At 33.3% G+C, this 15,433-nt stretch overlaps 2 protein-coding genes across 2 annotated transcripts in view; one reads left to right on the top strand and one right to left on the bottom strand.

Annotated features, from left to right (window-relative positions):
* The window catches only part of LOC143544857 (uric acid degradation bifunctional protein TTL-like), a 256,115-nt gene that overhangs the window by 95,555 nt on the left and 145,127 nt on the right, over window positions 1-15,433 (bottom strand). The window lies entirely within an intron of this gene.
* On the top strand, window positions 10,294-12,795 carry LOC143544833 (myosin-binding protein 1-like). Its single transcript, XM_077036827.1, has 3 exons — window positions 10,294-10,917; window positions 11,986-12,690; window positions 12,732-12,795. The coding sequence occupies exon 2, from the start codon at window positions 11,997-11,999 to the stop codon at window positions 12,645-12,647; it is 651 nt and encodes a 216-aa protein (XP_076892942.1). The 5' UTR covers window positions 10,294-10,917; window positions 11,986-11,996; the 3' UTR covers window positions 12,648-12,690; window positions 12,732-12,795.

Below are 15,433 nucleotides of genomic sequence, written 5' to 3'. Positions count from 1 at the left end.
TTGATTCGCCCTACATTTAACGTATAAAAGCGAATATGTAACACCCTAAATAAATAAACAAGGAATCAATGACAGCAAATTGGACAACAAATGTCAGCTAACACTGTTGGAGAATTTTTATTCTAGCATAATTTGGTTCCCAAAAACAAGAACAAAAATAATTGGTGATCAATCACAATTTCCAATACCAAATCTTTAACTGAACAATGAAGGCAGAACCCTATCCCAAGCCTCCATGCTCTTTTTCTTAATATTACAATCATGATCATCATACCATATTACCACACCCCTAGTTTTTTTACATTAATTTCACATAATTACTTTTTAAGGAAATTAATTAATTATATTTATTTTATTTAAGCCACAACAAGAGTTTCAGATTGTAAAGTTGATGATTTCTGATTTCTTGGAGACTCTTCTACATCTCCTCTCTCTTGCCTCATCAATACCAATCTGTTCGTGTCTGCATTCTTGGCTACAAAATGGTGTGTTCCCTCTGTACCACATTAAAAGAGATCTCACTCACATGGTACACTAAATAATGCACATAGTACAACTTTATTGTAATTAAAAAATATGTTTTGCCCTTTTCAAGAATCATTAAAGTTTTAAATAAATAACTTACATTTTTATTTTATTTTGGTAGACAAAAGTAATTTAGTGATTTTAAAGAGTAGCACTGATTTGTTCAAGTATGCGGTTTTAGTTTAATAGTTTTAAATCTATGATTTGCGTCCGTGTGATTTCATTTCACTTGCAACTAAATCCGACCACTAAATTTGTTAAGTCTAATCGTTAAACCCATCGTTGTGCCCCTAACGTGAGGGCAATTTTATCCTTTTTTTTTCAAATACAGCTCAGCCCCTCACGCGAGGAGACTTGTGAATTTGGGTTGGGGTTTACTTGGGGAGAAAAAGGACAAAACTGCCCTCACATTAGGGGCACCCCGATGGGTTTAACATTACTTAACAAAGTTAGTGAGGTCGGGTTTAGTTGCTAGTGAAATGAAACTACAAAGGGATGACAATCGCATATTTAAATTAGTGGACTAAAACCATAGATTTGAACAAACGACAAAGACGGAAACCGTATTTTACTCGCTTTTAAAAGAATTCAAGAATGATAAAAAGCTAGCACTTTTTCTAAACCTTTTTTTCGCCTTTTGAGTCTGCATGTGACGAGATTTCAACCTTCTTGGTTAATTGACCTAGTCAAATGTTATTTGACACAGAAGGTCTAACTCGAAACCCCTAGACGGAAACCCCTACAACCAGATTACCGCTAAGCCAGAAGGCCTATGGTAAGAAAAAAAAAGCTAGCCTTTTAAGCGTACTTTTTATTTCATTGGGTAAGAAATTGATAAAAATGCAGATCTCGTCACCATGTAAAAAAAAAAACATGCATATAGTAACCACCAATATGCATCTAGACATCTAGTTATGTCATGTCTTCTTAATAACTCAAGAATCATTAAAGTACTTATGTTGGGTATGTTCAAATCTTAATTAATAATAATTATGCTACAACTTACAAGTTCATAATACTATAATAGTACAACTACTAAAGCACAAGGTACATCCACTTGATGCACAAATATAATATATTGAATCATACCTATACATAAAGATATCACTGTTATGACCCAACAACTTAGAACAAAGGTGACAAGCTTCAAGAAAATGAGGTTCCTCATGTCCGGCGTAAGATAGTGAAGCAGTCCTCATTGTGTTGTAAGAACTAGAGTAAAAAGTTTGTGAATTAGAGATGGTTGCTACAATGAGCCTGGTGTGTAGGTTAAGATGACTGAAGAGCAAAGTGTGTTTGTGGGTTGATGAGAAAGTGGGAATATTTATTAATGGAGAAAGTGTTGGTTAATAATTGGTGTGAGGTGTAGAATACGAAATAGTGTTGGTCCCTATTGCAAATTATTGACACGTGTGCTGACTAAGGGACACCCGTATTAAGGTGGAACGTAGTGACGCAGGTTATCTATTTTTTTTAACGGTCAACAAATCATTCAAATAGGATACTGTTAAATTTAACATATTTATAAAAAACATTCACCTAAGAGTATTCACATTCCATTCCTTAAATTTATGTGAGGAGAGTATGTAAATTATAGGGTGAGGTTTTGAGTGGTTGTGAGTGTAAATTATAGAGTGGAGAGAAAAATGTAGTGATTTTTTGTAAATTTGGGGAAACATTTAGAGACCATTGTTTGCCCCTATTTATTTTTTAATATTTGTTGGTTTGGTTGTGAGTAGAGGAGAGAGAAAACTGTAATAATAAACGTATCAAAAATATTATTTAATTGAACATGAGAGAGAAATGTAGTGTTTTTTAGTGTAATTATAGAGATATGGATGGAGAGTGGGATGAGAATGCTCTAAAGCCAATGTTCGTAAACACTTGTTCAAAGGTATGACAGTGCAGTGAGGTAAAAACCCGTTTAGTTTCATGATCCAACTAGTGAAAGTCACATTCTCGTCGTGTCTCCCAATATCACATGATGCCGCTGAAACTAAATTATGAAGACAGGAATCGAATTTGGGTCACATGAAACACATAGTCTCTCCCTTACCACTCCACCAACAGCCTATTGACAATGGTCAAAAAAAATTATGAAAATAGTTTGGGGGTAAACGAGCTGAGAGTTTGAGCACATTGAGGCTTGAGCTCGGCTCATCTTGACTTACGAGAGCTTTAATTCAGGTTATTTCGAGCTCTTTTTTTAAAGCTTGAGGTTGGATTGTGAGTTGTTTTTTTTTTCAAGCTCGGTTAAGATAATTTAGAGCATGTTTGGAATTGAGTTTGAAAAATGCTTATTGGATTTTTCGAAAACCATTTTGAAAAACTAGGATTTGAGACTTTTAAAAAACTACTTTAACCACTTTCAAAAAGCTAAAATAAAAAAAATGTGATTGCCAAACACATTTTAATATATTGGCCTTTTGAAAACACCAATAAGCCAATAAGCATTTTCGAACTCAATCACAAACATGCTATTATTATTTATTAAATATTTTTAAAGTTATATACGTTTTTAGTTATTTTATATATTTTGAGAAAAATCTTATATGTTTCAAAGCTCCGATCAAACTCAGTTGTGTAGTGCGTAACTAATACATAGAAATTCAAAAGAGGTAAATCATAATAACACATATGGCTCGTTAAGCTTAGATGAGCCTAAACGAGCTTCCCATATAAGGCTCGAGTTCAGGCTCAATAACTAAACGAGTTTATTTGAAGTTCGGGCCTGGCTCAAGCTTGAAAAAGACTTGACTTGTTTTGAGCTTTTTACCGATTCTAACTCGAGTTGTGGTAAAGAAAAATGTGACAGTAATAATATTAGATAGAATTATATATTATATATATTTATATATGAAAATCATCAATAATTTATGGGTAACGTAAAGGATAGATGCACCTTATTGACTAGCTAATTAATTGAATATTTGATCTACGCAATCCACACGAGAAATGTCAATGTATGTTTATACGTGTGTATTATTTATTTTTATTTTTAATATTTTTTAAGAGTTAATTATACAGATGTTTACTAGGTTTACCTGTATTAAACTTTGACCCCTAATATTGTACTTACACAGATAGCTCGGAGCAACATCACCTATCACAGAGTTACCGAAAATTAAGTTTTTTATTGAAACTTTAATAAACAAAATACATGTATTATTAAAAAAAATGGTTACAAAATAACATTTTCTTCAATTCACCTTCGACCATCATCCGTTTTATCTTCGGCCATCTTCCTCATTATCAACCTCAGGATCCTTCTTTATTCATTGTTGGTGATCCCGATTGAAATATAAACATGTTCTTGGTATTGTAACGGTGTGACCCACATATAGTTTTTGATGTTCTTACGACTTATGGTTTAATTTTTATAGAAAGATAAAACGTGTTTTTTTCTCTAGCTTTGATCGTATATGACATTAACAACCACCAACAACAAAATTAAACCTATGTGTTAATTTGAATCCTATCAAAAGAGGGAAATCTTGAGAAAAAAATGGTTTTTTTAAACAGTAATTTTTGACTGATTGTTATGGAAGAGCATCTCCAACTAGGATGTCAAGGACGCTCTTGGACCTGTGCATGAGAGAGATAGTGTAGAGAACATAACGAGGAGATAGATTATGAAAATCCATCTCATCGTCAAGAAGGAATTAATGTAATAGAAAGGAATGAAAGAGATAATGATCGTCAGCAAAGCTTCCGACTTAAGTCTAATATAAATGAGATGGTTGAGGCCAACAATCTCAGGCAATACCTTCATATAATATGTTTCATTTTAGTACACCTTAATATACCTTAATGACAATACATATGCTATTATACCTTCAAATATAATATATTACATTTCAATACCACCTTGAGCCCTTGGTTTGTCCATATTGTCTACCTTTGCCCTCTGATTTCCAGTTTTATAATTGAGGCCATGCATCGTATACATTAATTATGTCACCAATAATTCGTGAGTATAAATAAAATAACATAGATCAATTCTGTAATTATATATAAGCAAACAAGTTGTAACAACAATAATATATAAGATACAATAAATAAATGACAAAAAGAAATCCAAGTGGTGTTTTGGAATATTCACTATTATTTTTTTTAGATGTTAAATCTTATGTGGAATTGAGTCATAAAAGCGTCCTCACATCAAATCTGGCCAATTCTGTTTTTGCAAAAACAAAAGAAAATTATTTTTATATTGTGTAATATGTAAAAAGTATAGTTAAATATAAAATATTTACATATGAAAAACATATAATTATAAGAAAAGGCACATCTAACCACATCTTGCACCCGGACGTGCCGAAAACTAATAACAGTATACTGAAAGTTTTGAGTAAATCGTAATGAAATTTGTTTGTATTTGATCCTAACACAAGTTATGTAATAGTGAAAATGTGAAACGGGTCAGGAAGCTTAGGATTCTGTTATATATGACCGAAAATTTGTTCCAAAATAATAGAAAACTGCCTTTTGATATACTGGAAGTCTTAAATTACAAGGAATTATAGAAACATTGTAGATCATGAAAGATTACAGTAAGCAAAAATGAAATTGTAATGGAAGAATAGTGAGGATCAGACTAGAAACAAATCAACAACGAAACCGGAAATTCTTAGTTTGAGTTTTAATATGTTATGTGTTCTTGCCTTGTGTGATTCTTTCTGTTAGATTGCGACTCGAGTCAAAATATGATTGACCTCATCATAACGATGTATGGTTCTAAATTCTTATTTCTGTAAGTCTAATATATTATTCTAGAGAATCTTGATTCTGGTCATAGTGAATCTGATGGACGGGCTTTATTGATTGTTTCTGATTCGTTTGTAAGTGTTCGGATGTTTGGAAGTGGTTTGACACGTTATGGTACCTGTTACTTGTGGAATCAGTTGATGTGTTTTCATGAGGTGTTTCATGAGATTAGTAGCTTTGGGGCGACTTCGTCCAGACACAGGTATAGAACGGGAAGTGATTTCCCATCCTTCTTTTGACGGGCCTAGACGATTTTGGATCCTGTGATCGCTCACTTCCTGATAATAGTGATCACATGTATGTGGGACCTGTGTAATATACGGGTCTATAACCTAGTTATTATATATATAGTTTGAATATTAAAAGGGTATAATAGTCTTTTTTTATAAAAAAACTTAACATAAAAGTTAACCTCCATCCACTCCAAGGACCATTCGTGTTACGTTTGAGTGTACAGACTACCAGTGTAATTTGGAAAATTTGGGGACTAAACATGCAATGTGGGCAAACCATACGTACCATTAGTGTAATTAAATTAACTCTAGATTTTATATACTATTGAGGGGTAATTTAGGTATTCAACATCCAAAATAATTTTTAAGTCAAATATTGCAATTTACTCTTTCTAAAGATATTTTTGTAACTCAAATCTTCAAGTGTATAGTCAACTATAGGTTAGAATGACATAATTTGGCAAGTTATCATATCATTAAAAACCATATATCATTTCTCACATCTCACTTAAGTCTTACCTCATTCCAACAACCACAAAGAAATAGATCAAATAGATACTTAAGAAAATTTATAAAGTGAGTGAAAAGCCAATAAAATGAAGGAATAAACCAAATTTTTTGGTAATAATATTCAAGCACATGCATGTATGCAAGGTTATTCTGTTGCAAGTTTCAATCATGCATTGATAATATAACAAGTTAACAACTCGTGTTTTATATGTTTAGATGTTGGAAAGAGGTTTAGGTGGTCTTGATGATGCAACATTCCAAGCTAGGAGTTGTGCATCCGGGATGCACCGTGATGGTAGATGCTCATGTGGTTCGTCTTTCATGCGTGAAGAGGTCGGTCCATTTGGAACTATATCGCATGTGGTTTTTCTTGCTCAGGCTTTGTCCGAGGTATTTTTTAAAAATCTCAATAAATCATTCTTCTGTTTTTAATATTATTAAGAAAAAAATTATAAACTGAAAAATAGTTATTACATCGAAACAGAAGACAAGCTGGCAACAAGCTTTGTTGCTACCCCCTGTTGGATTGCAAAACTCAATCTTTTAAAAATTATATAATTTATATATATATTTTTTCTGGTGGTAAGGTATTGGATGAAATGCATAGTCAGCCTATATCACTTCCAATGCCAATGCTCTCACTACCCGCACCAGTGTCGGTTGTAGATTCGTTTCTCATTAAAAGTCACAAGAAGATGAATACTTCTATAAGTGGAGCGAATTATATGCAACAGTAAGTGTTTCACGTATTTACAAAGCTTGTGAATTAGTCACATTTATAATCCATATATAACAGGTCAAACGATTAATTAATCGTTTGACATGACATGAAGTGTTGATAATGAAACATTTGTGGAACAGATGTTACATTTGTCTAGTTGATTATGAAGAAGGTGATAAAGTGAGAGTTCTTCCATGCCAACATGAATATCATGCTCCTTGTGTTGATAAATGGCTTACAGAAGTTAATGGGTATTTTCTAATACCTCATTTATGACCAATTTTATTTATTTATTATATCTGACTTTAAATCGTAATCATCAATTTAATTACAACCTATTCATTTTCGTTTCAGCGTGTGTCCAGTATGCAGGTGCAACGTTTGTGACGCACCTTCGGTCTCGACTTCTGAACTTCCAGCTTGATGATGCAATTGTATAAATACACGCATGTAAACATAATACATGTTGATTCTGAATGTTAACTTTTATCTGGTCCTTTTTCATGCCATTTGTTTTCTAGAAATTTAATTAAAAAGTTAGAAAGCGTGTGACAGTAAGAGAAAGAAATATAAATATGCCATTTAAGATGTTAATAATGTGCATTTCAAGATCATGAAATATAAATAATATTAAGCACAATATATTATTTCGATTTAACTTATGTTAAAAGTTTAAAACAACTTGAAAACCTATGTTAATTTTGTGTATGGTAGTTAACTAAATGTTATTTAAATTATTAAAGTAGGGGCAGGTTACTCTCGTGCACAAGTTATATGTAGCATAACAACTTGTTTGATGAAACTTGTTTGTAATGTAGTGTGAGCTAGTATAAATATTGGAGTCGATTTTAGCTCACATGACAAATAACTTTATTTGCACCCAAAATAGACCGAGCATTTGCTTCTGTTTGAGTTTCTCATTTTATACACGACTTATTTCTTGTTGAATTGTTGCAAGTCATTTAGTCATATTCATAACTTTATAAGAGTGTTTTTGGCATAAGGGTTACGCTTCTATCTCTCTTTGAAAATATAGACTGAAAGAAGCTTCGATTTATAGGTTTTGTAGGCGCCTAACTCTTTCTTATTATTAGTAAGATAAGTTGTCTAGTTTTATAGCATGTTTTAACCCCGTTTTTTAATAAATATGGAACCGGTTTTGTGTGCTGAAGAATTCTCTCCGAAAGGCTTTCTTTTTTAATAATTTGGCAATTCAATAAACCCCATAATTTTAAAAATGAAGACTAAAAGTTAATTATAAAAATTATAAATTGGTGGAGCCGATCAGTATTCTGATTGACGCAACGAGCTTAAGGCGAAGTGTGGTTAGTGAAGACATACTTAATGAAACAGCATAATGAATATCCATATTTCATTCGAGAATTTACACGTGTTACATTCAAATTCAAATAAACACTTGGACCAAAAATATGTCTAATTTTTTTTTCTCAAGACAAATTTTTGTTTTTACGGTTATCGACTCATAATAACATTTAAATGTTTAAAAGACTTTGTCTTCATAGTTACAAAACGGGTCACCTAAGTTTTTATTTATGGACTCATAAGTGTTTTAAAAACCGGTTCAAACCGGTCGGTTGAACCGGTTAAACCGGATTTCGCCCAGCAGGCCAATATTTTGAGTCCGGTATTTTTCACCGGCTTGCTAGAACATCGTACCGGCGGTTTTTGTCTAAAATGCCGGTTTTTACCGGCAACCGGTTATAAGTTCGAGAAATTTTTGATTTTTGCGGCCAATATTTTTTCAAAATTACTTTTAACCCAACAATTAACATTCAAATGTGTAAACTTTAGGACTATTTTTTAAAATTTGAGTGCTTTGGTATTATTTTTTATCATGGATTAACTTTTTGATTATTTTTTGTTATGAAATCATTTAGTTTTGGTTATTTTTGGATTGAATCTATATTTATAGGAAATTATAAGGTAAACTATTCAGCCGATTGTACTATTTTTTAGTCAAATCCAGTACAATAAAATACCAGTTTTTAAAACATTTGACTCATCAGTCATATTTCAAAGGCAACTTTCGGTAACCGACTTCTATAATACTCCTCCAACTTCCAATTTTGGATGTTAGTATTTGAGACCTACACAACGTGCTGGAAAGGAATTCTTCTTACTAAATATTAATAATAATAATAATAATAATAATAATAATAATCATCCCTCACAGGCTCACATAATATAAACAACCAAATGTATATTTGTTTAATCATCACAGCTTTGAATCTTAATATAATCTAGATCGATTCCTGGATGTAGTTTCACTTGATTCGCCTATAATCAGGTTAGATCATCAATTATTATTTTTCTTTCAATTTAATTTGTTTGCTTTTATTATTCAGTTATTTGATTGTGCATTTGTTGGTAATCTGGTAGTAAGTGAAGCAGTAGTTACTTATTTGTGGTTTGAATTTGGACGAAAATGGTCCAATTGTAGTTCTAAATTGTTTTATGATCCGTAGTTTGACTTTGACTCAGAAGTCAAATTTTTACCATGCTTTTTCAATAGGGTGTAAACGAGCTCGAGCCCAAGCTCATCTAGGCTCGAGTTTGGCTCGTTCTGAGCTCTATTTTTAACTCCGGGCTTAATTCGTTTGTTATTTATTTATTATTTAACTTATACTTATTTTTTGTATATATTTTAATGATATACGGATTGGGATCATTGAGAACCATTTTTGACCAAAAGATACTCTTATTAAGAAAAATAAAAAAACGCGAAAATAAGAAAAGTAAAAAAACCAAAAAAATATTATTTTTCATCCAGGTTTCATAAAAAAAATAATTAAAAGAATATATCAGTTTAGCAAAATTATACATATATGTATAATACTTATTTTTTTAATTTTATACATGTTATTTTTTATATACATATGTACAATTAAGATAAATGATAATGTACATCATGTAAATCGAGATTAAATAAAAATATACATATGTGTATAATTAGGGTTTTTATTTATGAAATCGGGATGAAAAATAATTTTTTTTGTTTTTTTTACTTTTTTAAAATTTCCATTTTTTTCGTTTTATATATTTTTTTAAATACATATAAGAGGTTATTTTTTGTGACCCAAAATGGTTCTCAAAGTTCTCAATTTCAAAAGGTTCTCTTAGTATCCTCACCCTATAAATTATATATTTTATATATGATATTTATTATAAATTTGTATATTTGATGTATTTTTTAAAAAGTAAAAACTATGTATCTATAAGGCTCATTTAGGCTCGCGAGCCAGCTCTAGCTCTACAAGTGAAACTCGGACCTGGGCTTGTTTACTAAATTTTAGGCTCAAGCTCGTTTAATCCGGGCTAAGTTCGAGCTTTTAACAAGATGACCTTAAGTAGTTCACGAGAGGCTTGGCTCATATGCACCCCTGTCCCCTATTCTTGATTATCACATTTACTGTTTTTTTTCCTTGAAAATTACCTTTTCAGTGTTATTTCGGGATTATTGCTCTGTTATTGGGTTGGAAGTCTGCAACTTTTTGTAATGAGTCAGAAGAATATATCGTCATTGCAGTCGCCCGATTATTTCCACAAGCTTTCAAAGGCAATAGGATTTGCAGTTTCCGAATGGCTGCTCATGTTTTTATTATTCATCGATGCATGTTTCACATATTTGATTGCAAAATTTGCATCTTACAGTCAACTTCAAAGTCCATGTGTACTATGCACAAGATATGATCATGTTTTAGCCAATAATAATTATAATAATAATAATAAAGGAAATTACTGGGATTCAATATGTTATCATCATAAGTCCGAGATTTCGTCTCTCGTTTGTTCCCATGCTGCTGATACTTTGTTTGTGAACGGTGAACACGTTAAGAACGAAAAGAATATATTTGTGGACGAGTCGCTTATCTTTTGAATCGTCTCACGCTGCAAAGAATCAAATTGGTCGTTCGTTGAAGTTTGAATATCAGAAATTAGATGCTGCATCATCTGATAATAAGTTAGAAATCCCGGTTTCTGATATCGTTTCTGAGGTTAATTTGAAGTCTGATTTACAGTTTGAAGTTCGTGATATTAACAATGATTCTGCAACCGTTGCAGCACGTGATTCGCCTCAGATTACTGAGGTTCCATTATCCAATAATGCCGAACCTCGTGTTGACGCGTTTCTAGACCCAAGTAAGTTTGATGTCCTTCTCAAAGAGTGTTTGGATGTGCGTATTGAAAGCGATTATTTGATTATTGCGACTTGTAATTGCAGTAATCTGCTTTTTATTTGGATGAATATATTAATGTATCTGATAATCTCATTACCAGAACTATAATAAGGGGCGTAAACGAGTCGAGCTTGAGCTTGGCTCATATAACTTATGAGAGCTTGAGTTCGGCTCGTTAACTTTTGAGAGCTTGAGCTCACCTCTTTTAACTTATGAAAGCTCTAGCTTGGATTGTTTCGAGCTCAACTCCACTCGTTTTTTATCATTTATAATTTTATTAAAGTATTTAAATGTCTTTGTAATTATTCTTATGCATATTTATAATTATAATATATAATATAATGTGAAATAAATTTTTTAATGTTTATGATAATCTCATTACCAGAACTATTATAAGGGGTGTAACCGAGTCGAGCTTGAGCTTGGTTCATTTAACTTATGAGAGCTCGCATTCGGCTCGGGTTAACTTATGAGAGCTCGAGGTAGGCTCTTTTAACTTATGAAAGCTCTAGCTCGGCTCGTTTCAAGCTCTAATTTTAAAGCTCGAGCCTGGTTCGTGAGTAATTTGTCAAGCTCGGGCTCAACTTGACTCTACTTGTTTGTTATTATTCATTTAACTTATTAAATTATTTTGATAATATTTATAGTTATTTTTATGTATACTTATATTTATAGTTTTTAATATAACGTAATATAAACTATTTAGTTATTTTATCATAAATTTCTATGCTAATTAATATTAATGTACTCTGTATTTAATATATTACAGAAATTATATAAAAAGAAATACAAGTTTAGGCTCGCAATCCTACTCGAGCTCGATAAGCTAAGCCTGACTTGGGCTCGTTTATCAAACGAGCTTATTTTTAGGCTCAAGCTCGGCTCGATTCAAGCTTTTAGAAAGCTGATCTTAAGTAGCTCACGAGCAGCTATTGAATATTAAATGTGTAAGTAAATTCGACATCAAAATTAATCGTCAAGCTCGGTATCATAAACTAAACAAGTTAATAACAATTTGTTTGTTTTGTAGTCGACTCTCCAATGATAAATGATGCAATCAAAGACCATGTTACGGATAACAATCATTCTGCAACGACAAACGGGTACCAAATTTCAAACCATTTGGAACTCGGTGATGCGTATAAGCTTGCTACAAGCACTAAAGGAAGACAACTTTCTGGGAAGCTTTCCTTTAAAGACTCTTCAAAGATGTTATTATCACACATATCTAATGACAGTTTAATAATAAGCCCGAAATTATCTTTAAGCAGTGACGAGTTAACGGGCATGCAGATACTTCAAAGTCGAGCATCTTTGGAAAGAAACGAGTCTAATATTTCGTATGATGGAAGTGTTGTGAGTGAAATCGAAGGCGAAAGTGTGGTTGATAGATTGAAAAGACAAGTTGATCATGATCAAAAAGTTATACGTGTTTTATATAAAGAATTGGAAGAAGAAAGAAACGCGTCATCTGTTGCTGCGAATCAAGCAATGGCTATGATCACTAAGTTACAAGAAGAAAAGGCTGCGCTTTATACCGAGGCTTTGCAGTGTTTGAGGGTGATGGAAGAACAAGCTGAGTATGATAATGAAGCGTTGCAGAACGCGAATGATGTTATTCAAGAGAACGATAAGCGGATTCGGGATTTGGAAAAGTTGGTTAAAAGGATATCTGAAGATGTTAGAGAATGAACCCGCGAATTCGATATTGTTATTATTATTTTTAAGGTAAAACGTCTCTTTTATCTTTCTAATTTAACCCTTGAAACAGTATAGTATTCATATGTCTGCATAAAGGGAATAATACAAAATGGATTGATACATGATGTACAGTTTTTTTTCATGTTTTCTCCCCTTTGATACATTCGGTTTGCTGGCCTCGGAGGCTGTGGCCTTTTTGAGCGGGGTTTAGCGGGTCGTGATTCGTGAATAATAATTTTTCGGCCCCTAAAACCCAAAGCTTCGTTTTTAGTAGAATCGGATTTGCTATTCATAATGTGTTGCGGTGCAGCTTGTTCGCTTATATGTCACTTTATTATAATTTTTTTGAGTTTAGCATTGAAATATAAAACAATATATATGAGTAACATGATGTTACATAAACTTTTCATCATTAAGATGATTATTATTATTATTATTATTTTGTTGTTGTTGTTGTTGTTGTTTATTATTTTTATTTTGTGGTCAATAGTTGTAGATATCTAAAGAAGACAATGTTTATAGCTGTGTCATATACTATCAATCTGTCTTAAAAAAATTTACTAAACCATTTAGGGGCATTTTGTATGTACTTAAATCATTTATTCATTTGGTGCACATGGTTTGTCATTTTGGTAGGCAACCTCTCCCATAAGTAGAACATGATATTAAATTCGTGTCACGAAAAATTATTAAGTTTTGAGTTGTCATGTTTAACCTGTTTAAAAAACATGTCATGTTCGGATTGGCATTCTAATGAACATGAACATGAACATGTTTAGAACTTGTATGTAACATCCTAATTTCGGTTTTATTAATAAAATAAATATCGTTTATTTTATAGCGGGTCGTTATCGGTTTAGTTGAATAGAATACGAGATGGACTTGTGTTGGGTAAATGGATATGGATTATGAACTTGGGTTATGGAGGAATGAAGAAAAGACCATGGGCTTAAGCCCATGATCAAAAATATATATACCCTTAATTCTCCATTTAATTCATTTACACACATATCCCTTACACCATCCAAAACACACACTTAAGATTCTCTCTCTAGTTCTCTCTCTCTCTAAACCGATATCAAGAAGGAAACCGAGAACCGACCCGAGGTAATACTAGTATGATGTTTTATTAGCTTAAACCCGTTAGATATAGTCACGAAACGACGAACCGACACCGTTAAACCGTTTAAGTCATGAGATCCGGATGGAATCGGGTATAAACCGAACCTATGATGAGCTTAAGGGTCACCCTAGCTCAGATCTGGATCGAACGGGACGAAAAACGGTGAAAAACGAGCTAAAACCCGTTTTTCCGGCGAAATCGCATTTTTCCGGCGGCTTTCCGGCAATGACGGCGCCGGAAAGTGGTACGAGGTTAAGGGGGAATGTCAGGGAATGTTCTGACATTCCTGACCTAACCCTAGTTCGCTACAGGAATATAGCGAATTAAAGGTGATTCACTAGCTAGTTCGTCCATGGGAACATAGCGAACTGATTACAGTTCGTGTTCAATTCGTTAAGGGAAAGGGATGACGAATCACCCTTGATTCGTTATAGCCAGTTCGTTAGAAGAGAGAACGAATTAGATGGACTAATTCGTTATATGGACTAATTCGTTATGTGGACTGATTCGCTAAGAGCTCAATTCGTCATAGGGTTCAATTCGCTAACCAGACCAAACGAATAAGGCCTGATTCGTTATAAGGTAACGAATGGGTTCATTCGTTATGAACCCCATTCGTTAAAGGACTGGGACGAATTAGAAGTTTAACCCCAGCCAGGGGCTCTGCCCCTTGGACCCCACTAGGGGCTGCCGCCCCTAGAACCCCGCTGCCAGGGGCGCTGCCCCCGGACCCCCGTTCGTTGAGGGTAATGATTAAACTAGAAAGACGATATGTGTAGTGATAGTTTATTGATACGTATAATTATTATACAGTTAGTCGTGCACAGTTCAAGAAGGGAATAACCGTAAACGGTGAACGCAACCGCATTAAGGTGAGTTTCTAGCCCCACTTCCTTGTTATGTTTTCGGGGCTGTGTGCATACTCGATGTGATAGTTAATACACTTATCTTAAGTGGTAAGTGTATGCCTTGTATGATTTATGTATGATGATTGTTTGACGGTGCGTGAACGATCTTCGGATATTGCATGTACCGTCAGGTGGTAGTTAAGATATGATTGATAAGTATGATGAAAGATATGTTGTATGTATGAATATATGATGTATGCATAATGTATGTATGTTATGATGATGGTACGTGAACGCTCTTCGGATATTGCATGTATTGTCAAGGAAAGTATGTATGAACAGGTACGGTACAGTTACACGAAACAAAGGGACCATACCCTAATAATATCTGTGATGGTAGGGACCAGACCCTAATAATATCTGTGATGGTAGGGACCAGACCCTAATAATATCTGTGATGTTGGGGACCACTTTATAATATCTGTGATGTTAGGGACCAGACCCTTATAATATCTGTGAGGTTATAAAGCGGAAGACTCTTTAAATAGAACGGATAGTTATGTATGAAAAGTAAGTATGAATAATGTACACCCCTTCGGGCACGTGTGAAAGTATGGGAACAGATTGTATGTTGTATGATTAACTAAAACTCACTCAGCGTAGCTGATTTTAGTATGCACGCAGGTGAGTAGATTGAGGCAGCTTGCATAAGAGGAAGCACATGGCATGGACTTGAAGAAGCTGGCGTCTCAAGAAATGTTATGTTATTCTAAAGACAATGTTTTATGTTTTAAATGATTTGAATG

This window comes from Bidens hawaiensis, unplaced genomic scaffold, assembly GCF_021521415.1.
Source record: "Bidens hawaiensis isolate Kalapana, Puna unplaced genomic scaffold, B.hawaiensis_p1.1 tig00013761_1, whole genome shotgun sequence".
Taxonomy (NCBI): domain Eukaryota; kingdom Viridiplantae; phylum Streptophyta; class Magnoliopsida; order Asterales; family Asteraceae; genus Bidens; species Bidens hawaiensis.
The sequence above is the reverse complement of the archived record's forward strand: the minus strand, read 5'-3'. Positions and strand labels throughout refer to the sequence as shown.